The sequence below is a fragment of the Pangasianodon hypophthalmus genome, chromosome 3 (assembly GCF_027358585.1).
Source record: "Pangasianodon hypophthalmus isolate fPanHyp1 chromosome 3, fPanHyp1.pri, whole genome shotgun sequence".
Classification (NCBI taxonomy): Eukaryota; Metazoa; Chordata; class Actinopteri; order Siluriformes; family Pangasiidae; genus Pangasianodon; species Pangasianodon hypophthalmus.
The window spans coordinates 27,718,933-27,744,357 of NC_069712.1; the positions used below are offsets into that span (position 1 = coordinate 27,718,933).

Genomic DNA, 25,425 nt, shown 5'->3' on the forward strand with positions numbered 1-25,425 from the left:
ATTTGTGAAAGTCGACCCACACAGGCTTGTATGTGATGGGTAGGCAGAGCAGCAGCAGCCCCCTAGCCGCTTACTCACTGCTAGATGGAAAGCAGCTCAGAAGGAGGGGACATTCAGAGGAGGCGGGGGGAAGAACCGCTGTGTGCGTGGGTGCCACGCCTACCGCCCACCACCTGCCTGAAAATTAGTGGGAATGTCTGAAAATAGCACAGCCACACAAAGATAAGCTAATGTTACATTTCTGCTTTATCTTGAGGACCTTTTGGCATCCAAAAAAAATTAATGGAAATATTTTACCTTCAGATACACATTTATTTCAGTAGCCCAAGTATAATCCTGGGTTCATAACATAAACAATTTTTTTTTCTTTCTATTTTTAGTTCCTAGTGGTGCAGTAAGAAGCATTACCACTTCACAGCTCCAGGGTCCCCAGTTTGATCCTCCGCTTGTGTGCATGTTCTCCTCCAGGTTCTCCAGTTTCCTACCACTGTCCAAAAACATGCCAGCTGGCTACACTAGATGTGAATGTGGGTACATGCTTCCCTACACCGGACTGCCATCTCATCCACGGTGTACTCCTACTTCATGCCCAGTGTTCCCAAGATCCGGATCTGACGTGACTCTGACCGTGATGAAGCAGTTACCAAGTGAATTAATTCATCACAATGTATCCACTTTTCCTTAAAGTATTGAAATAATTATTGTGATAAACAACTAGGTTGTTAACATATGACTGAGTTATTAATGCATAGGTAAATGTGATATTCTATCTAAAGTGTTCATTTATTCATCTTCAGTAACTGCTTTATCTTGGTCAGTGGAGCCTAACCAAGAGACATGAGGCGTGAGGGGACACCAGTCCATGGCAGGACACCGTGCACACGCACATTCACAAACTTGTTCACACCCATTTAGAGTTTCCAGTCCTCCTACAGGCAGGTGTTTTGAAGGAGGGAGGTAACTGGGGAATCTGGAGGAAACACACGGGGGAGAACATGCAAAACTACACACAAGACCCTGGAGCTGTGAGGCAGCAGCGCTACCCGTGGCACTGCTGTGTCACTGACTAAATTGTTATTGATGCAAATAAATGGAAAATTCTGTCTTAAACAAGAGTAGCTTGTCGTTTCTGCTTTTTAACAAAATAAAAAAGACAGATAGTGCTAGCACAAAATATGTCAAATTCACTACATGGGTTGTTGTGATGGTCCATATTTAGGCAGTGGTGGTTCATTGGTTAAGGTTCTGCACTAGTCACTAGAAGGTTGTAAGTTCAAACTCCGGACTGTCAGAAAGCCACTAATGGGCCCTTGAACAAGACACAGACTTGGATTGTATCCTATCACAATTGTAAATCATTTAGGTTAAACATATCTGCCAATTAAATTAAATGCAAATTAACAAGACTAGTTACTAAAAGAGTTTATTTACCAAGGCTAATCTTATTAGCAAAGACCTTGTGAACATTTCTCATGATGCCATTTAACCCTGAACACAACTGATATTTATAATGTATACAACACAACGCATGTAAATATTTCAATATATATCCTCAGCTGTATATACCACTGATATTCGTTTGTATCTGTATTTTATCACTCACTATTCTTATTTGTTTCATTCATTCCTTTGTTTTTTTCTTTCAGTAACTGCTGTATCCTGATCAGGGTCACAGTGGATCCGGAGTCTATCCAAGAAATCAAGAGCTGATTCGAAGCAATTAAAGATTCTTTAAAGCCAGGAATTCTGTATTGTAAGTGTAGGTCATCCCCAGTTTGAGTAAGGAAGCAGATTTTGCCAAGCAAAGTGGAAAAAAAAAAAAAAAACAACTTTAACTCCAAGGAGGGCACACAGGACTGTGTGACTGGGTTTTTTTTTTCTTTCTTCTTTTTGCATACTCAAAGACACGTGTGTTGAATGGAATGGAAAGGGAATTCCATATATGTTACTATCTGGCTATGTCCAATGAGTCACACATTACATCAGGAAAAGTTCCAGCATTGATCTGATCACTCAAGGTGCATTCCAGGAAGGTTTCATTAACACACCCAGCCAGAATCTTGCAAACAATGACCAACTAATTAGATCACTGATGTTTAAATCTAATGTAAGGATATAACTCTCAAACTTTTTTGATTCATACAAACATTTCCTACTCTAAGCAAAATGTGGATACGAAGAATGACATGAGGTTTAGTTTAGAAAAAAGGTATACATTTTTATCAGATGTCTTGTTTATGTGATTTTTTCTTTACAAGATATAGATTTAATCGATTATATATGATCATAGAGCCAAACTTTTGACTTTTTTCATTCTGTGTTTATTTTTAAAAGTATGTTTAAGTTAATCTGGTTCATTCAAGACTTTGAACATTGTAGTATCTCGGTAGTTAGTGGAAATTACCTGAGCTAAGTTCATGTTGCTTTTTTTAAATAAGAAAGTGAAAGAAAAGACACCGTTCATATCTGCTTAGTTGTAATTACAGTAAATTTATCATATTCATCCTCAGGAAATTGGTTTTGGTTTCTATGTTTGTGACCTTATTCTAGGTACTGCAGGTGTTTGTGGATTTTATATCCTACATGTATCTATATCTGTCAGCATATCTATATAAGATCCAGACACCCCTGTAGTGCCCGTTGAAAGGTTATAATCAGGGGCCAAAACTAAAAGTTTCTTAAGTGTCAAGCAGCCTTGAGAGCATTAACGGGAATAGGAACAGTTTACACACTGCTATCTGATTCAGGGCCCTTTCTAGTAGTCTTAGGGTCCACGTTGACTCATCCTCTGTTGAGCAAGCAGATCCCGTAAATTTGACCAGCATTTCATTCTGATTCAAGAAAAGCTGTAAGTTCGGAGTTCAGGGGGTTGTCCCCGGTGAAAACAGCACTTTTGAGTTAGCGCGAGTCAAATGAACCAGGCCTGAGAAGCCACAGCGTGCACATGGGGAACATTTACGACTTAAAGGGGAATCACTTTGTCAGGTGCTTTCTTTTTGGGTAACTTTTCAGTAAGTCACAATTTGACTCAGCCTGAACAAGCAGTCTCTAAAATCAATTCAAATGAATAGTAAAGTTTGACTTTGATTTTAGGGCTTTTGTGCCCCTGAAGGTTTCACACACAGCTCGAAATATCTCAAAAAGCAGCTTTGGTATTGAGAGACAGGATGTGTGAGGCCTAAATGGTAAAGTAAAAAAGCATTTCTTCTGCAGTGAAAGGAACAGATGAGGCAAAAGCATCTCTGAAATAAAAATGAAAGGAAAGCAAATGTGTAATAAGGATCCTCCAGGAAAAAAAAAAAAAAAAAAAAAAATATATATATATATATATATATATATATATATATATATATATATATATATATATATATGTGTGTGTGTGTTTGTGTGTGTGTGTGTGTGTGTGTACACACACACACACACACAAACACACATATATATATACACACACACACACACACACACACACACACATATATATATTATATGATTATATGATATGTATATATTAATGATGTCATGTTAGAGAAATATGGGAACTAAAATATTTATTTATTTCTATACTTACTTACTTGACAAACCAATTCATATAGAGATGCTTGAGCACATAATTTAACGAAGACTGAATTTAACCATAACTAATTTATAAATAAGAAACATGGTGCTCAAAATATATCACTGTGCTAGTGAAACTTCTTTGAGCTTTCTATCTCCCCATCATATTTTCAGTGACATCATGGCTAGACAACTGTAATGACGTCATTGAAAATATATGATGTTTAAAGAGAAGATATGCTGCCATCTAGTGGCAAAATGATTTTTGTCAAAATTGAAAGTGAGTTCATTCTTTAATACATCCTTTATTATTTATGATTATGTTTTATAAAAACAAACAAACAGATAGATAGATAGATAGATAGATAGATAGATAGATAGATAGATAGATAGATAGTTCTCTGAGCCTGTGCCCACTGTTGCCTCAGATTCCTGTTCTTGGCTTTCAGGAGTGGAACCTGATGGTGTAGCCCATCACTCTGTTTATTATGAGATGCTTTTCTGCTCAGCGTGGTTATAAAGAGTGATTATTTGAGTTACTGTAGCCTTCATGTCAATTCTGTGTAAACTCTAGAGACTCTAAAATCTCTGTTTTGCGTGAAAATCCCAGGAGACCAGCCCATCTGGCACCAACAACCATACCATGCTCAAAGTCACTAAGATCACATTTTCCCCCATTCTGATGTTTGATGTGAACATTAACTGAAGCTTCTGACCTGTATCTGCATGATTTTATGCATTTGTGCTGCTGCCACGTGATTGGCTGATAACTGCACGAGCAAGCAGGTGTTCCTAATAAATTGACCAAATAGGGAATATGTTGTGTGCTACAGGTAACTTTTAATTTAAGTGATCCAGATTGGCATTTCAGTTTCAATTCAGTTTAATCTACATGGCATTTTTCACGAAAGACATTATCACAAAGCTTTACAGAAATACGGAGACTTCTATACTTAGATATTATATATAAATTCCCCTGTTATAGACAGTCATAGATACAAACTGATGTAAAATAAACTACTCTCAACTATCATAGAATTTCAAGTTTTAATGATGCTTCTGCTACAGTACATGAGATGTATAGTATTCTATTTGTGACTCAGTGAAATATACTGTATGAATACAGCCTTACATAATAAATGGGCATATGGATAAAACCTGAAATATCTATAATTTTACAAATAAATTCAATAATTTATTAATACCTGTCACAGCCCAGGTCTGAGAAAGACTATTTCGTAGGATGTGATTCATACTTCATGTCTGTAGCCTGTTTGGCACTTCCTTCTCCAACAATAACACCTTTGTTCGACTGGTTTTAGAAACTGCAGCACTAGGAAGTAAGCAAAGGCTTTAAAAAAACATGTAAATAAATTGTCAAGATTATTTTTGGGTATCATTTGCATGGAATGAGTTTTGTAAATGACAATTCTCAGGAGATACCATCCCTGCTTGGTATATAAAATGATCAGTAGAATTAAAATTACATCATTGCCATCATTGGGCATAGTCATTAGCATTACAGGAACAGGAAATATTTTTCTACAGACTCAAAAAAAGAGTCTGCATTTTGTTTGACATGTCATAGGGATAGGTTCAACACTGAAAATCTATTGGCTTCATGTGCTTTGTGTGTGATAGTAGGCCAGAAGAACATCTGTTGATTGTTATAATACCTATAAAGATTTATAAAGTAAAACCTTTACTTAGACACTCAGTGCCATATTCACTTGAATTGAAGTCTTGAAGGAGTTGCAAGAAATTGATTAGACAGTGAAATTCTCATTGCCCAGTCAGTGCAGCTGAGAAAGCTGCCACGTGAGAGGGACTGCTACTCCTGCAAAAATGTAAATACAATTTCTTTGTCGCTATAACTTGTGTATAGTCATGGATGTCTACTTAGCTTTCAGTCAGGCTTCATCCTCTCCACCTTCAGTGCTCCATGACAAAGAAAAATCTTGTAATTCTAGCACATGCACTTGACCTGGATGAATTTATGAATTTATTATGCTTTTTTTTTTAAAGAATCATAAAGGAATATCTCTCAGCTTGGATAAGATAATGATAATGATAATGATCTTTCATTAATTTCAGTCAAGAATTTAAAATAAACTCCGCAGTTGCACAGATATTCATCAGTGCATTCGTAACACACACACACACACACACAGTCTATACAGCACTAGAGGACAGTAAGTGCACTTGAGTGATTTGCTCTAAAGTGGTATACTAGAGGAAATCTGGCACAAACCTAGAATCTGGTTTGAGCGTGATTGAGGGTAATTAAGGGACGTAAAACAGTATCTATCAGGGGTTAGTCTACATAAATTCAGAAAGCAGTCACTTAAAAAAAATATTTAAATAAACCACATAACACATGCACAAAAACAAGACATAAGATCGATGCAATGTCTATTTTTATAATCTTTGTGAACAAGGGTTCAGTGAATATATTATCAAGAGGTATGGTTAAGAGTGCTGTTGTGATATTCAATCAGATCAGCTCCTCTTAGTCCCTTTAAGAACCTAAGAGTGAGCAGAGTGGCATTTTAGCAATTACAATTATAGTGGTAGCAATAACTAGCTCACTGATTGGACCTCTTCTGTCGATAATAAAAAGTTGCAGTGTAATAAACACTAACTTGGATACGCGTGTTTTTATTCTGATTACAAAGAGTCAAAATCCACAATCATGCAAGGGGTCAAATACACACATATGTATATCACAGGGGTCCTGCTCATCTTCAATAATTATTGCCAGGTCCAGATTCAACTTTCTCCTACACATCTATATAGATAAATCTGTGTATTTATGCACTTACACCGTTTGTTGTTGATGATATAATTATGATCTCTTTGATATAATTTAAATTTAACATGCATATCAAATTGTTTTCATTTGAAACTCCTAAACCACACAGTAATGCAATTTAGTTCTCACTGACAGGACATTTTAGACTTAGTCATTTTGTGAAGAACAGGTGTGTCAGGCGTGGCATGTCAGTCATCACTTATGTCTATTCCTCCCTTTTACACAGAAACTAGACACCTGGCGCTTACCATTGCTTGCAGTTTCAATATACGCTGACCTGCAGCATGACATACTGCATCAAGAATTTGCACAAAAACACTGCGTTTTGGTATCCATGACAAATGGATTATTTTCCTATAACGGCACATTCCAAAGTGTTTTACTTCTCTTATTTAACAGCAATTACAACGTTTTTAATGAACGAAACATTGCGATTTATAACAGATGAATGTTGTGAAAGATCCATGAAGCAAGATAGTTCCTGTTATCACAGTGCCTTGCAAAAGTATTCACCCCCTTTGACCTTTTCCGCATTTTGTAGTGTTAACTAATGTCCTTAGTTTGATTTGACATGATTTGAATATATATACATATATACATTTATATATAAAATCCTTAAATTAGATCTGGTGCAACCATCTATCATCAGAAGTAACATCATTAGTTGAACAGATTGTGCAGTTCAAGTGATCTCAGTATAAATACACCTATTTAGGCCCCTTTTTTTTTTTTTTTTTTTTTTTCTGGAGAATGTACCTAAGGAAATAGCATAATGAAGGCCAAGAAGTGATCAAAAGAAGTCTAGAACCAAAGTTCTGTATCAATCAAGAATATGAAAAAACAATATGGCACCACCGCACCTCTGCCTAGAGGAGGATGCTTCTCTGACTAATGGTTCCTTGCCTGGGCACTTACTTTTGATAGGTGGCCTCCTGTAACAACCTGCACAACCAGATCATGACGAAGTGGGCTAACCACATGTTGAAACATACAAAAAAATATTTGTGAAATAATTTGTATGAAAAAATATTTGATGTGACTGTCCCATGTTAGATAAAGTGGGACAGCATTGTTCAGGTAAAGTGGGAAAATAGTTTCTGTTTTTTTGTAGTGCAGATCTATAGCACAGCCTCAAATTAGATTATTTTACATTAAATTACAATAAATAAACATTCGTAAATGACCCAAGACCCAAAGAATAGGAGAATGGACTGACTGTGGAGTTTGCCCTAGACGGTTCCAACAAGTTCACTGTGGTGCACACACATTTTTGGTTGACCATATCTGCAACGTGTCATCTTTATTTGCCATAGCCTATATTTGTGGAAATTAATTTAATTCTAATTATTTGCGTTAAAACAAGATCTAGGTGGTCACGTCTTGGTTTTATATTTGCCCAAAAAGTGTCAACTATAATCTTGCCTTTTCCACCAGCACCCGTGTTCCCAAACTTGATGGTGTAAAAACCACAACCCTGGCAACCCTGATTATAACGTTGGGGTGTGTGTGTGTGTGTGAAAGAGAGAGACAGAGAGTGAATTTTTATTTTGCAACTTCTTAAGGCCCATTCATTTTCTATGGTCAATAAGATCTGCCCACAACACCACAGATGAAGAAAGATTAGAATGAATGAATTTCCAGTACACAAAAGTGGGTTAATGGGAACAGAATAGGCGAGTTAATGGAATGTGATCATTTTTTGTGCTAGATTAGTTTATTCAGTTTATTAAGCTTTGTTCTCTAACAAACTCTGAAGTGTTTCAGGAACAGGTATTTATATTTAAGCATTTCCCACAAAAATTAATTAAAATGAAATTCCCTTGCAGATGTAAAGGAATCTGTTCCTTGATGTGTTATTATAGGTATTTTAACTTGATCATTACAATCCATTGTATTGCCAAAAACTGGGTGTCCCACTTTACCGTATGGGTGACTGGAGTTCATAAACTTATGTTATGCTTCCTGTAACCAAGATATGCCAATATTTATTTTACTCTCATAAGGAAACAACTAATTTGTGGTGTTACTCAAGATGGATGAATGAATGGTAACTAATTTATCCTGGTCAGGGGATCCAGAGCCAACCCTTAATGGGATGCCAGCTCATTGTAGGACACCATGTAGACACTTTCACATGCTCATTCACACTTAGGGGCAATTTTGGAAACCCAATCCACCTACTGGTATGTTTTTGAGAGGTGGGAGGAAACCCGAGAACCTGAAGGAGAGCCACACAGACACGGAGAGAACATACAAAACTCAGACAAGTCACCTGAGCTCAGGATCAAACTGCAGACCGTGGAGCTGCGAGGCAGCGACATTCACCATGCTGCCCAAAAAAACCTATCATGTTTAGTTTAATCGTAAAATCCTGCCAGCTCGGTTATGTTGAAACATTCGCAATTCATATTAGAATCATCTTTAACTTGTCAAAGGAATGATGTCAACATTGATCAAAATAGAGTACACTCTTGGTATTTAAACAGTTTGGTCTCCTTTTATTATGCATTGGCTTGCAATGAACACTAGGCAAAATTACTTAAAACATCTCGACCTGTTACAAAAACAGCATGGTTAGTGTTAAAATGTAGCTGAAAAAGTAGGAAAACCATATATATAAAAACTGGAAACCCTTTAGAACATTTTGCAGTGTTGTACTACAGAAGACTTTTTCCTAACCTCTATGTATATATAAGTTCAAATTTCTGTCAGTGTTAGAAAAAGGCAGTTGCACAAGCAACAGAAACATTCATCAGTCCGTTCACACCAAACACACGCAATCTATACAGCATTTGAGGACAGTAGCATTATAGATTATAAAGTGGTATATTAGGAAAGATATCTCTATATGGCCTATATGAGAATGTTTCTAAAATACACTTGTATTTTTAATACTTTTAATACAGATTTTTAAAATGCTAGCTACTAAAAGTTCTGTGCAAGTCTACATGAATTCATATTCAATTATAAGAAAGGGGCCTCTAAAAAACCTTATTTCAAACACAAGATAAAGATACAGCCAGTAGAGTTATTTGTAATTAAGTGGTCTTTACCAAATGCTCAGCTGAGGTTTCTACCCTTTTCCCTGCTTTGATAAAGACCCACAGATTTTGTGTCTGTATGGAACAGAAAAAGTAAATCATACGATGAGGCAGTGATAAAACTGAAATGTCACCTTGAAGGAAATAAAAGTAGCCATAGATAGTATTACCAGAGCATGTATGGGGGAGTTTTGTGACAACATAGGCCTTCATAAGAAAATTCATTGGTATAAATAATCCTTATTAAGGCAGAAAATACTGTTCATGTTTCCCATATTCTCTTTTAGTAAACTTGGATCCTATCGTGAGCAGATTGTGCCAATTCCTGTTTGGAGATTTAAAAATATTAATAAGTCAAATAGTTCTTGAAGCAATGGTGCGGTAAGTAGTAGGATGGAGAGGGCTTCTAGGCAGATGTGTAGATGTATTTGGTCTTTGCTAAGCCACTGAGATGGTCTTCATACCGAGGCAGGCAGCAGAACAGGATTGCGCAACCAATCATAATGATGGTGGCTCCCCATCCGAAACCATATGCCCAGGTGTAGTCGTAGTTGCCTTCAAAGATTAGTTCGTTGAATTTCACTGGGTAAACGATCAGAGCGATGATCTGGAATATCGCTGAAATGACATAAGTCACACGGTTATGTGATCAAATTCAAGAAACAAGACCAGTGTGATCAGAGCCAAAGGACTGATATAACTTTAGCACACCTGAACGTAAAAGTCCCGCCCTTGAAAGTCCCAAACCATACTTTCTAGTAGTTCTTCCTTAATTTCACCTTCTCATGCCTAAATTTATTTAAAAAAAAAAAATCCTAAAAAGAAACAAGCCCAGTAATGATTCCACCACTGCTGGGAAGGGCTGAGACGAGACTGAAAGTCTTGCACATACGTGCACAACTGCCTCACCCTTTAGGGTGTGTAACTGCAATTCTTTCACACAGGAGTGACAGAGATAAGATTACTCCACCCCAGATTATTACTCATCGAGGACAGGCTCTTCCCGCTCGACCACCTAGGTTAATGCTGTACAAGGCAGTGTGCATGGTGTGACGACAAAACAGGCTGACTGTAGAGAAAGTAATTTGACTGCCATACTGATGTGTAGGCCGAGGTGTGTGTGTGTGTGTGTGTGTGTGGGGACATTGAGTAACTTAGTAACCACTCCCAGCCCCACAGGGAACCATCATAACAAAGCTGAGGGTGGTGATCAGAGGTGCGCAACTTCCACAAATAACTTGGAAAGAGCCCAAGGCTTGGCGCTGTTCAGGCTTGTGCCGACTGACGCTATCTTTTTTCCTTTGTACAACGTATTTCCATTTGTACTGTTACAAAATAAGAGGTTTGGCTACTATTTATAAATTATGTTCCTCATCTAATTGTTGTTATACAGTACTAAGATTTTTTTTTTTTAAATATATCTCATCTCTGATAAGACATTAATCACTGACATTTATTTAGACACAGACCATATCTCATAGTTCAAAGCTATTCTTACCAGCAAGCAAGAGGAGAGCTCCAATTAACGGCAAGAGCCCAATATTAAGGGTACAGCAGAGCGCCACACAGGAGATGATGAAGGCTATGATGAGGAGGATGAGGCCGATGATCATCAGTGCAGCGACAGCCTGAGCCCATGCTGAGAAAGGCAAAGCATTACAGTATGTTTTCTGTAAGCACATTATTCATGAAGCACACACAAACATGTTCTTTATTAAAAGATTAATGAGCTATATGAGGTAAATGTATTATTACAAATTCTCTATTTGTTCCTTCGTTTTAATGAGAAGCCATCATTGGAAACATACTTGCCACTAGTTATGACTCACGATGATAAGTGATCCACCCTGTGACACTATTAACAAGTTTAACCCTTTAACTGGGATTAAAATGAGACCAACACTAGCAAGGATTTAACTGGTAATAGTGGTTGTACATTAATGGAACTTGTATAATGTTAGGGGTAAACGGCTTTGGGAGATTTTATATATCATGGGAATGAACAGTAGTGCTAATTTGTTTCATGGCATTCTCTTTCGCTGTATTTGATATAGGCTGGAGTCATTGTGTCATTGTGTCACTGTCTCACGCGTCCACACCCTAGGAGACGGCGATGGAACATAAACAGACAACAAACAGCTCTGAAATGAATGGTACATTTCAGACTTCTTCCTGTTATCTCCAACTTGAAAAGTTGTGTGATTCAGAGTTAGACTGGCTGCTGGAGTTAGACTGACCAGCAACACTACAACACTTTATACCCTTGTGTTCAGTTGTAGTTGTGTGTATCTTGCACTAAATTCTGGTCAGTTGGTACAAATTCCTTTAACAATACATGTTTGGGTTGAATTTTGATTCATTTCTAAGTTGCTTTGGATAAAAGTGTCCCTTAAATGAACAAGTTTACTGAATATGAGAACCATACAACAACATAATGTAAATACTCAGAGAAATTTAACAGGCAAGCCGACTAGAAGCCAGACACAAACAAAATGGCGCCCAGCACCTGAAGGCAAACAGTTTTACACACACATACACCTGTGTAGTACACAAACACACAACTCCGGCTACTGGTTTAACAAGTTATATTTCACACATTTTCTAGTTTCAAAAGAAATCTATACATTGTTCTCAACATCCAAATTACCATTTTATGGTTAGAAAAACACTTTTGGTAACATAGAAAATGTTCTCATTCAGGAAACTATTATCACGGTCAGATGTAAAAACGTTTTCTTAAATAAACCTTGTAAAGTAACACAAAAAAAATAACTTACCGGAAAAAAAAAAGAGAAAAAAAAAACCCTGACAATATTTTATTTCGAAAGTGCGAATGTGTGTCATGAAGATAGCTACTTCCCGTTAGTGGGCAGGAAGAGTGGCTGAGGTTACGTCTTCATTAAACAGCCTAGTGCTCTACTTAAATGTTATTGCAACTAACAAGTGCCAATATGTTACACACTATAACTAAACTAGTACACGGTTTAGTTTGGGACAGAGCCCGAAAACAGCAGGAAACAGCAGGTACTTGCGAGGTTTGTGAAATAAGTGTGCTTTGGAGTTTGTTCTTTTGAGAGAGTTGGTCTAAAGTTGGGGTCCAGTCTTCAAAATATACAAATGAAGAAATGTACTTAGAGAGAGAAAGAAAAAAACTATTATTATAATAAGACTTGGTCAAACTTACAGAACTCCATGAGAGACTTGCAGGTCCAGTTGTTGTTGCGGCCTCGGCAGTGATCCCACATACTGGCATAATGCGACTTAGCGTTTTCATCCTCCACCCAGCCGGACTGAGCCGCGATGGCGATGATATCAAAAATAATGGCAAAAAGCAGCAGAAGAGGCAGAATCCACCTGCAGCGGGGATACGCGATGCCACAACGAAACATGTCTGAAAGCAATGCTGTGCTCACTGCTCGGAGTGTAGGGCTGTGCTGTTTGTTCTGTTGCTGTGTGTCTCAGTAAACTATAAGCGCTCCACCCAGTGTAACCTGAACACACTGGAAATATGCAAGGCAAATCAGCACATGCTCCACAGCAGGAGGAGCCACACACTCTTACTTTTCACACTTACTGACCTGCCCAGGACTTTCATCAAGCACATAGTTACTGTGGAAAAACACACCCATTCTTTACAGACATAAAACAGTAAATTAATGTGATTAAACAGATGACAAAGTAAACACACTGATCTAAATCTACATACATATTTTCTATGATGAAATGGTACTCAAGTGTATTGTGAAAGCATTCTCTACATGGTGTGACTACTTGTTTGTCAGCTCAGAGTAAAACAATGATCTATTATACACTGTCAGAAAAAAAATAGTACTAATCTCTACTTTTCCTTGTCACTGAGGTACTCGCAAAGTTACAACCTCAAAGATGTTGGTGTCTTTCACCTTTTCACCTGGAAACATGGATATAGTAGCCAGCTAGCCTTTAGATAGATTTAAATAATAATAATAATAATAAAAAATCCACAGAAGAACTATGTAAATATTTTGGCTCATTATTCATATGTGTACAATAAAATTCAGGACCTTTTATTCATGAACTTTCCACTAAAAAGAACAAAACTGACCTGATTCTTTTTTAAGCCTACTTATTTTGACTTATTTTACAGTTTAGTACTCCTTTTTAATGCTCACCTGTTCATTTACTCAACTTCAGTAATTGCTTTATCCAGGTTAGAGAACAGAAGTGGATACTGTATACAGCTACTGCACTGAAAGTAAAAAATAAAAATACTGAACAGATAAATATTCAATATTGCACACAAGAGTTATTGTATCTTGAGCACAAAAACACTATGCTGTCAGTGATATGGTCATCATGTTTTTGAGGCAGTTGAGTGTTCATAAGCCTGATTGCATGCGAACAGAAGTTTCCGGTGTCTAGTGGTTTTGGCACACGTTGACCTGAAGCACCTGCTGGAAGGAGCTCCAGTGTGTGGTGGCCTGGGTGTGACTAAAGTGTTGATTTAATCTGAACTCATGGGTGTGAAAATTATGATGAAGAGTGTAATTAGGATTTCTGAGACACTTCTGAGAAATCTGATGAAATCAATGATGATAGACAAGCTATTAAATCATGAACAACGATTATGAAATAAGAAAGAATAAAAAAAAGTAGTGGAGAAAAAAATGAAATGAAACATAATAGCCTAGGTAAATATCTTTATTACTCTAATATGCCCAACAAAAAATACAAGCAAAAAGGTACATGGAACTTTTTATATCTTTTTTTATTGTTATTTTTATTGCATGCAATGTCAAGCACCTGCATGTGCTTATGTAAATGATTAACAACAGAATCAAGAGCCAGGGGGCAATAAACATTTACAGGGAAATACTGAATAAATATCACCACTGCCATAACAGTTTCTGGAGAAGGCCAATGATTTTATGTACAGACTTAAATCTGTGTATAATAATAATAATAATAATAATAATAATAATAATAATGTTTAAAATACATATTAACATATGTTATTAAATAAACCAAAATGTATTATTATTATTATTATTATTAAATGATATTAGATCAAAATGATATTATAATCAAATATTTAATAATAATAATAATAATAATAATTTGTTAAATGCATATTGATAAATATTATTAAGTCAATCAAATATTGATCATTAAATATTATTAAATTATTAATAATTTTGGGGGAGCATTATACAGGAAGAGACTTCATCCATAGTCAAAGCATATTATGCATTTAAACTTAATATTTAACTAAATTTTAAACTGTTATTTAGCGTACTGCTGACCAGTGACGTCACCGGAAGAGGTGCCAAATCAACTTCCGTCCGCCATGTTGCAGTGAGACAGCGAGATTTCTGAGGAAAAGTTACGCTTTCAGTTTAGCTGCAGTCATGCTGTCTACACAGGCTTTTGGAGAAAACGGAAAGATGAAGGAGTATCACTACACCGGACCTGTAGAGCATAAATTCTCCCCTTATGCCTTTAATGGAGGGTAAGAAATAAAAAGTGTGTGCTGAAACGCGGCTAGCCGGCTTTGTCATCTTCCCTGTACGCGGCACTGTTGTAGTTAGCCAGGTATCAACCTCAGCTAATGTTTTAAAATGTCGGGGGTTTTGACAGAAACGAGAAATAACCTACTTACCATTTATATCTTGAATACGCTAAGATCATTTTTCCGAGTATGAAAGTCATGCTAACGAGACAAAGTCGTCATGCAGTCTGTTTAGCCAGTAGCTAGCTGTTTCGACTATTACATGTATCAGTTGTGCAACTCAGACTAACTCAGATTTCAGTTAGGAGGTTACATTTATAAAACGTCATATTTTCCTTTCTGATTCTCCGGTTTAATACACAGTGTAACAGCCTCCTGATAATCTACAGTGAGTTGATGGGTGTAGTTAACGCTAGCTGCCCATTCATCGCTCAGTTTCGCTTTAATATTAAGCTGGTTTATGTTTGATTGACAGTAGGCAGAACACACTGCACTGAACACATCCTGTCCTCACTCGTCTCTGCCTGGTTTATTACTTAAAGTGCCCCAATATCAAAATAGGTGTTTCAGAGCTTTTTGCACCTGTTCCTTATTGGTATTGCCACCAGCATATCTCGGGAAAAAAATGCATAAAAATAATTAAGTAATTAATTTCATTTCAATTTTATAGTTTGTTACTTCCTGGAAAACATTAAAAAAAATATTTGATGAGTCATCCTGTACTAGTTCTGTGCTCATCCAATTAAATGCACTCTAAATTGGTTATATCCCACCCCCAGGGGTGTGTCTTGCTTTACAGGAGCAGCTCATTAGCAGCAAACATGGTTAGTCTGTATGTTTTTATTGTACGTTTTTTAACTTCCCGGACAGTGTTCCCTTTCCCAACCAGCCCGTGGTCAAGAAAGAAATGGCTGGAGAGGAATTTGTGCAAATTGGCGGTTATGTGAATGTCTTGCTATCCCCGAATCAAGTGATTCTGCCTTTATACATCGTTCTCCATCAGTAAGAGTAAATAATGTAATTTGATCTACCACATAGACGCATCAGATGGCTCCTGCGGATGACCCTGCGTCCCTCCATCCCCATCGCCACTAGTTGTAGTTGACATCGCCTAAAACATGTACAACATAACTCCAAAAAGACACAGCATCTCATTGTCGAGGATTTAATTGACAGGCGTGGGTGGAGGTGGCAGTGAGAAATCTCCCACAGTTGAGAAAAGGTTCTTGTTAATCTCTCTCACTGTTCTGCATTTAGCTAGCTCACTAAGCTACCATCAAGTGTGTTTAGATTTGGTGGGGTATCTGGAACGCTACGGGTTGTTTTGTAAACCAGTCAGGCCCTTCAACACACCATCAGTCTGACTTTCTGTTTCTAAAGGAAATCTTTCTGTTTCTTATGGAATCATATGGCTCTCAAGCCATTTCATGAGGAATGAATACAGATATATTTGACCCCTAACTTGTGGCCTAACTTGTGTATTTTGTCCCACAGGACTGTGCTGGCAGTGGCTGGAGAAGATTTTGCTATAGTGGCCTCAGATACACGTCTAAGTGAGGGCTACTCAATCCATAGCCGAGACTCTCCAAAGTGCTACAAACTGTAAGTGACCAGATTGTTGGTATCCCAGAATCTAAATGTAGCAGTGTGTATAGGTGTAAAGAAACCAAATGTTACACGGACTGCATGGAACATGGGTCAAGAGTCATTTGATCTCTGACTCTGAGCTCTTTTGTGCGTTCACACACAGGACAGACCAGACGGTGATCGGCTGCAGTGGATTCCATGGGGACTGTTTGACGTTGACCAAAATCATTGATGCAAGGCTCAAGGTAGGAGTGATCCCTGTAACTCCTGCACTAATCTGATATCTATAGCTGGTGAGGTTAAACCATATCCACATCTAAACTGTCTTTTCCTGGTTTAACAGAGAACAGCAGGGCTCTTGGAGCCTTAAGTGTATGAGCAAGTCTAGTCAGGCTCCAGCTGATACTTGAATAAAATGGTCAAATTTAAATTCCTGGTGGTGACATGGACCTGCTAACAAGTCTTTTACTCATTTAATAGAAAATAAACTCTTTCCTCATGCATGGATGATTTATTTCTTTTTCAATACATTTTTCAATACATTTTTTCAATATGTTTAGAAAAAGCATATGCTTTTTAATCAAAACATGGTGATGCACTGTCTATTAATGAGCTATGCCTTTTTGTAATAGATTAAGTTATTTATGTTTGCATTCTTCTTTCCTGATGTACGAAATTATAATCAGATGGCACAGATTTTGTAATTACAGTAATTTTTTTTTTTTGGTGGCTGATCAGTGTATTCCTTTCTGACAGATGTACAAGCATGCAAATAACAAGTCCATGACAAGTGGAGCTATTGCAGCAATGCTCTCAACAATTCTGTACGGCAGGCGTTTTTTCCCGTACTACGTTTACAACATAATTGGTGGGCTCGACGAAGAAGGTAATCTTTTTTTCATGGTCATTTCACTTCAGTAGGCTTGGTCTGTTTTCACTGATGGTGTAGTATTACTGTTAAAAGCTTCTTAGAGAAAGGACAATGCAGAGTGTAAAAGACAGAGCAATCCCTTTACCACTTTGTAGCAGCTCATGTTTTTTTTTTTTTTTTTTGCCTCTCACTTCAAGGTCGAGGAGCAGTGTACAGTTTTGATCCAGTTGGTTCCTACCAGAGGGACGCTTACAAAGCCGGTGGCTCAGCAAGTGCAATGCTGCAGCCCCTGCTTGACAATCAGGTAGGATTACAAATGACAGCTACACAGCTGTCATCCATGTCACTACACCGGTACACAGTTTCCCAACCCAGTGTCATCCATTAGGGCATGTTGGTGCAAGGTACTACTCAAATCAACATGTACCTGTGTAAATGCAAAATATGCATAAACATATCTGCTGCAATATTTAGCAAACTTGTTGCATATTGTTCCAATAAATGAGAGAGATTTAATCAGCACTTCATGGTGTTATTGCATATTGCAAGCAAGCATTCATTTGTTCACTTCATATTTTAACTAAAATAGTTGTCTCACACATCAGTACATGTGGTTTAATTTAGTCTCATAATAAATCTCATTCATCATTTATAACAAGTCGAAAAATTCATACATTATAGTCCCAGTGAAGTGCCTTGAAACGCACAATGTTATTCAGTGTGTTGAAGTAATTTCCACTGAAACAGGAAGTCATATCGGCGGGATATATCGAGTGGCTCCTCCCCCTTTTTAAATAGCCAGCAGGATTTAGCTTACCTCACAGCCCGGGCTAAGCTGCTATGGTTTCTCTCGCTCAAACAAGCAACTTCGGAAAGATGATTTTTCTCTTCACTTCAGATACTAGAGAGCATCTGATTGGACAGAAAATCTGATAAGAAGCTGAAGTGCAGAATGATGTCATCAAAATTGTGGATCCGTATTGGTGGCAGAGAGAGACTGTAAATTTTGAATGCATATATCTTCTAAAGGCGAATATTGTCGTTGTTTTGGAGCACATTAGCTTGTAGATAACCTTAAGGCTAATGTATTCATACTAAAAGCCACAAAACTTCAATTTTGATTTCATGGAGACTTTAAAATTGCTGATTGGTTCAGATTTAGAATAATGTGGCTATATTATCTTTCATTTTAATTTAGATAAACCTTCCCATCCATTGAAATTGATCGAGCTCCGGGTTGTATTTTGAAAAACAATAAATACATTACATTCATAAACAGAAATACATTTACACAGAAATGGGTTGCATACTTTTAGTACTTATAAATACTTTACAGGCGCCTGGAGGGAATTTCTCATGGAATAAAATAAGGCTTTTTAACTTGATAAAAGACGCAAGAAAGAACAGTGATAGATTTACCAAATGATGAGGCCATTTTTGGTTGTTAGATTTTATTCCTCTAGACCTTAGTAGCAGTAAAAATGGAGACAAAAAGAGTTTAAATGAAGCTGCAGACTGGAAGCAATTCATTATATGCTTCTACAGCTTCTGATGATGAACAGCCAGTCAGCATCATAATCTAAGAATTCTTTTATGAGTTTAATCTTATTGGGGATAATAAGCTCTATAGCTTGACTCTCTTTAGTGAAGCTATTTGAAAATTCAGAAGCTAGAATAATTGCTGCTGCAGTAAAACCTTTGATAAAACCTTTTCCCCCTGGTTTACACAGATTGGATACAAGAACATGGAAAATGTGGAGCAGTTGCCATTGACACTGGACAAAGCCGTACAGCTGGTTAAAGATGTGTTCGTATCAGCTGCAGAGAGAGATGTCTACACTGGAGATGCGCTCAAGATCTGCATCATTACCAAGGAAGGCATCCGGGAGGAGAATCTGCCACTCAGGAGAGACTAAAGGGCCTACATGACTATGCCAGAAACCGGCCTGCTTTCTTTTTTTTCCTGGAATTAATATGTTCACTCTGAATATTGAATAATGGTTTATTGTCCTTTTTGTATTCTTGCCCAAGAATAAAAATACTAAATAGTCACAAGGCCTCATATATTTGCTGTTGTAAATTGTCTGAGAGATGTCGTATCAGGTTATAAACAAACAAATACACTAGTAATGTACATGCTATTCAACATAAACTTTCATTTGAATTATACACACTGTCATTGAAAGATAAGGCTCACCACAGCTGTACTAGCAAGTGTATCTCTACAGTCAATAATCTCTCCAAACAAACAAATGAATAAAATAGGGATGTATATCTCTTCCTGTAACAGCAAGTGACAAAGAAGGGTTGTTTTGTATTCCAAGAATTAAAAGCTTAATAGTTCTGTGATTAATTAAAAACTAGTGCTGACCTGTCTCCCACATTTTATGTCAGGATCTTTTCTCCTGTTTTTTTTTTTTTTTTTGGCATCATGCCTAGGGACATGAGTATTATTCCATTTTTTTTTTTTTTTACATATATTCAGTATATTAAATTGGCCTGGTCATGCTTTATTTTTCTATCCTTTTATTATTAACACCTTTGAGGTCAACCTGAAATCAAAACTGGCCTTTTTTTATTTGTTAGCTTTGCTAAATCATTTCTCTCAATAGATGCATTTTTATTATAAATGACTTAAATGATAGCATCCTTGTTTTGTTTTGTTTTTTCATTTAGGATTTCATGTATTCCTTAAAAAAATAAGAGCTATTATGCTTTAGCACAAAATTGTTATATAGTGTTACACTGGCTGTCTGTGCTAACAAGCAACTGAGTATAATCGTAAGTATGAAAACCCACGTTGAGTATTTAAGTTTTTTTTTTGAGACTATAGAGTTAACTACGGTGCCTCTTTGTTGTGTTAAGTTATTTGGCAGTGGGTCCAAGTGCTTAAAACTGGATGAAGGATTAAACCAGATAGACATGGAAGTATCAGCCGAGCATGGCACGGTGAAGAAATAGCACACAGAGTTGATGAAGCTGTCCTCCACAGCAGCTAAACTCACTGAGCTGAATACAGAGGCCTGTCACCAGCTCTATCCAGACTTTTCTTCTGATCTTTATGAATACTCAAGTAAGTCTATGCTTCAACATACACTCATTGGTCACTTTATCAGGTGTATCCACCATGTAGCTGCACTGGAAGTATACAATTACTGACACACTGAAGCATTTGTTGTCATGCCTGTCTACCCCACAGTTTCCCACCCCAGGTCCTAGAGAACCCCCTATCCTGCACATTTTAGTGTTTTCCCTACTCTAACACACCTGATTTGAATGAGGAGATAATTAACAGCCCTTCCTGAGTTGAAATGGGCATGTTGGAGCTCTTAAAACACTAAAACAGCACTAGGGTTGGGAACCTGTGCTTTATCCTGTCAGTGGAAACACTGTAGGACCACTACTTTCCAGATATTATTTTCTTGTCTCACTGTTGTGTGTAACATTGTTTTTAAATACTTAAATGCCACTGCAGGATTTATAACAGATCACCGAATGAAAGTACAAACTGACACTGGTGACACTGGTGACACTGGTGACCCTCCAGCTGTACAGCTATAAGGTAGACCTACAAGGTGAGTATCTGATACACTTGTATGAACACAGCACACACACACACACACACCATGAAAATGGTCCACCATCCAAACATCTGGTTAGCGGTGGTCTGAGGTAGAGCGAGGTGACAAATGGCTCATCTCAACAGATGGGTGACAGCCAGTAATTGTTTACCTACAGAGTGACTTATATGGTAGGTAGATACAATGGCTCATGTGTGTATGTACAAGGTAGGTACCAGTTAAGGTGGTCTTAGTGGACAAAAATCAGGGTTCTGTAAATAGAACATCTTGAAAGTCCATCAGTTAAACATTGTAACTGTACAAACTGAAAGTAATTGTAAACTACCATACGTATAACAGAAACAGATAAGTAACTACTTTTTCCTCATCCCTGACCTGTGTCAGATTTATATTATGCTGTAGGCATGGTGAGTTTTGACTGTTGCACAGTGACAGTGCAGCCCCAAGTGCCAGACCTGAACATGAAAGCGGTGATGAATGAGATGTACAGCTCAGATGCTGTGTTTCTGAATGCTGGAGACAAGCAGTAACTGTAACAGTTTTGTCACCAGATCGCATAAATTCTCAAGTAAGCCTCAGTTTTATTGGGAACCTGCATCACTGTTTGTGAAATATCCAACCTGGCTGAAGACATTCATTTCTAACCCACATCTCATAGATCTGTTCCAGTTTACCATGTTCCACTGAGGTGAAGGGTGTCTGGCTGTCCAAAAAGGCTAGAATGGTACAGTTTTTGTCTAAATTAAATGCACTAGTAATGATCTTTGATTCTGCTCCCCACGTGAAGTATCTGTGGTTCAGTAATTGTTTTGATTTACAAGAAAAATGCCAAACTGCAGAAGCATTATTTACTTTTATTAGGAAAGTTTTTACACTTTTTTAATTGTTCCAGGACAGTAAGGCTGGAGTTTCTGTTAAGGAATGTTCACACCACAGAGCCTGCCCTTCAGAAATATCTGGATGCCTGGTCTTTGAGTCCAGACAACTGGGAACTCAAGTTGCACGTGGATCTTCTGCTGCTTTTACAGGAGAAGAGCAGCACCTGCAGACTGCACTAGCCCTCAAACCCTCCCACTCAGGCCTTAGGTCATAACTGCATGTTTTATAGAAATTATTTTGGGGTATGAATTTAGAGTAGAAGTTCTTAACTCCAGTGCTGGAGGCCAACTGCACTGTTTCAGGCTTTTCCTGCTCCCAGCACACCTGATAATTAATTTGTGAGCTGGATATGTTTAACTGGGAGTAGGATTCAGGGAAGACTGCAGGGAAGGGGGATTATTTTCAGTAGAGTAATTGAGGTCCATGTTAATATTAATTGTGTGCTGGCCTGGGAAAACACTTGACATCATGCAATTTTGATATTTTATATATAGTTCTGAAAGCTGAACTATATTTGAGCTGAAAGATGTTTCTCATTTGCTCAGATCTCAACCACAGTAAGCACAGCAAGTGACAACGCAGAAAATTGCATTAAAAAAAAATCCATTCTGGCTGTGGCATAGGAGCATCACAGACATTTTGACAGCCAGTATCAGACTACAAACTCATTTGATTAGGTTTATTTCCATTTTTACAATGATGTTTGAATAACTTGATCAAAGCTTGGCTTTCACTACCTGAGGAAATGACATGTAGCTAGCAAAGTTTTAGACATCTTTAGGCAGATTGACTGCATTTACCACCATGTTCGTTCAACTGACTCCTTATCCAACGTGAGCTTTGAAAGAAGATAAACAAGGAAAGACTGAAAAGTAAATAAAAACTTTTCCATGTCATTTTGGTGAAATATATTTATGGTTTCTTAAATTTGAGTTGTAAAATTATTGTTATTGACAGAAAAGCCCTATTTGGGCTAGAATTCAGCCTTCAGTTTCCTCTTTGAATAGTGGCACCTTTGTTACAAGTAACTTATAAAATTATTCTCTTTTATGATTCTGTGAAGTGTGCTGCAGATTCTAGATCCAAGAATCACCATCTAGCTGTATTATGATGGGTTCTGCACAGATTTGGTTTTGCTGCAGCAGGATGGAACTCAGTGGAAAAAGAGAAAAGAACGACTCTGTTCCTCCAGCAAGGCCTGGAGTATGTTACGGGCCAGTTCTTTAACTCACATGGCCAAGACTGGTAAGAAACCTGTTTCCTATAACTGTTTTAATTGTTCTGAATATTTTAAATAGGTATTTAATATATACCTTGGTTTCTCCAGCAGAGAGCAGAAACCTGATCCTGGATATTCTCTGTCGATTGTAAATGCCCAGTTTTTAAGAGGGGGTCTCAGTCTGGGAGCCTTGCTGTCCAAACACACAACCTTGGGGCAAATGATGAGCCCAATGCTGGTTTATCAGAAGTAAGTAGCAGTAACAGCCATGAAACACACTGGTAATGATCGAGTTCTTTTTTTCTTTTCTTTTCTTTTTTTTTTTTTAATCAGAGTGCATTTGCTCTGTCTTTAAAGCATGGCTGTTGAGACAGGTGTTTCCTGTAAAACTACAGTCTCTGTCAGCTTATTTACACTCCCAACTGTGCAGTCACTCTTGCCAGGATCCCCAAGCATCTAATTAATGGGGCCCAGATAAGATGCATGGAATTTTTTAAAAATAAAGTTAGTTTTATTCCTGTAATATCTGTAGTTTGATGTTTTGATGTTCTCCTGTATAGTGTTGCTGCAATGGCTGTGCAAGCTCTGAGTGTGTGTGTTGGTCAGGGCCATGTGACTCAGCAGTTAGGATGCCCACTTTGCTTCACTTAAAGTTCTCATTGAGCAGCAGAACATAACCAAGCAAGCCTGGATGACTAAGAGGTGCCACGCTCTCTCTGTTCTCCTATGGCTCTCCTGCATCGACACCTGCAGGGAACTCCTGGACCTGCAGTTAAAGGTGAGGATTAACTAGAGGTTTTAAAACTGTCATCCTCACTAGTGACAGGCAGTTTGGCTCTTTTTTAGTGAGTCAGAGCAATACAGTATTTGCACTGAGAAATACAGTAAACACTTCTTTATTATTACTCAGCTTGCTGTGTCTGAGCTTAACTGTAATTATAGTCAAATTTTTACTGAAAGTTCCTTCCTATATATATATACTGAGATTTACTTGGACCCTCATGCTGCCGTAGTCACAGACAGATGAGAGCAGATATGTCCTAAAAACTTGTCTTTCACTAGAACTAGCTTATATGGTAAGAGTCACTGAATGCCTTTAAGTCATACTGTGCTTGTGATTAATACACTTCAGAGGAATCATGGTTACAGAATACTAGTGAGTTTTCAGCAAAAGTGTCACAAGATCTATTTATCTGATCTTGTGTAAATGAGACTTAAAGGCTCATCACTTTTGTGAATTACAATACACGTCATTATTGCTCATCAAATCTCTGCAACTATAGTAACAAGAATAGAGATAATATTAGGATGATACAGCATTTGGTATAGGATGCATCATTTAGAGGAGTTGCCTATATACAGTTCTAGTTTAACACATTCCATGTTAGCAAGACACTCGACTATGACTCAACTACCCATATTTTTCACATGTAGTTGATTACCAGACCATGGCCATCCTTGAACAAAAACAAAAGCCTACCACGCCCTATTGGAGTTGTTGTTTCTGGTGTGTGTAGGTGTGTGAGTTGGGAGTCATGAACACACCCTGGAGCTAGCCCAATGTAACAGTGACGCTGGATCAGAAACGGGTCAAGCGGCCTTGGCCAATGCCTGCCTCAGTTTCCAGGCTAGCATCATGTTGGAGGGATTGCCACTGACTGGAGATCCTCCTGAACAACTGACCAGTAAGCGAGCACTTCGGAGTTATCCGTGTAAAATTTGACTCGGATATACAGTATCAGTTTATATTTTTGTCAGTCCGTCGATTTACCTTCTAATAGTCTTGTATAAATGAGTGATTTTCATTTTGTACAGAACAGAAGTGTTGGCAGGAGCACTTGGCTAAAGAGAAGGAGAAAACAGAAAAGCAATTCTGCATTAAGGAAGTGAAAGTGAGGGGGTCATTTGGGCGCACTGGGACTGGAAGAGGGATTGGAAAAGGAGCTCCAGCCCAAGGGGAAACTATAGCCACAGCTAAAACATCTGCTCCAATTCAAGGGGTCAAAACCTTTCCAGGAGTAGCAAGGTTACCATCTGAGACACACAGAAACACATCTGACACATTAAGGCTTAGCATACGTTCCAAGGACGGGAGTGTAATTAACAGAAAACTATTATGCAGTTAATAGATTTAACCCCATCAGTCATTTTATAGTGTCTGAATTCAGTTTTTACACTTTTTAAAAAAGTGTGTTGATCTTCCCCTTTCCAGTGAAGTGATTCTCTTTTTCCATTTTAGGAGTGGCTGCGGTTAAGAGGGATGGAAAGAGTGCAGAACCAAAACCAAGCCTCAATGCCCAGCTTTCTCCCAGCAAGTCCAAACAGGAGTGCAGCATGCAACACACTAAACCAGCAGGTTTGTCCAGGCCTCTGTGTTCATCGAAAATTCGCC

General features: G+C 37.8%; 2 protein-coding genes across 2 annotated transcripts; one reads left to right on the plus strand and one right to left on the minus strand.

Annotated features, from left to right (window-relative positions):
• Positions 1 to 8,838: 8,838 nt before the first annotated feature.
• Positions 8,839 to 12,905, minus strand: perp (p53 apoptosis effector related to pmp22). The gene is made up of 3 exons (XM_026939469.3): positions 12,593 to 12,905; positions 10,907 to 11,047; positions 8,839 to 10,026 (listed from the first exon to the last, which is right to left on the minus strand). Exons 1-3 carry the CDS (start codon positions 12,795 to 12,797, stop codon positions 9,815 to 9,817), a joined length of 558 nt encoding a protein of 185 aa, XP_026795270.1. The 5' UTR covers positions 12,798 to 12,905; the 3' UTR covers positions 8,839 to 9,814.
• A 1,804-nt stretch (positions 12,906 to 14,709) lies between these two features.
• Positions 14,710 to 19,409, plus strand: psmb1 (proteasome 20S subunit beta 1). The gene is made up of 6 exons (XM_026939044.3): positions 14,710 to 14,896; positions 16,391 to 16,498; positions 16,647 to 16,728; positions 17,240 to 17,369; positions 17,552 to 17,658; positions 19,085 to 19,409. The coding sequence occupies exons 1-6, from the start codon at positions 14,796 to 14,798 to the stop codon at positions 19,268 to 19,270; spliced, it is 714 nt and encodes a 237-aa protein (XP_026794845.1). The 5' UTR covers positions 14,710 to 14,795; the 3' UTR covers positions 19,271 to 19,409.
• The last annotated feature ends 6,016 nt before the right edge of the window (positions 19,410 to 25,425 follow it).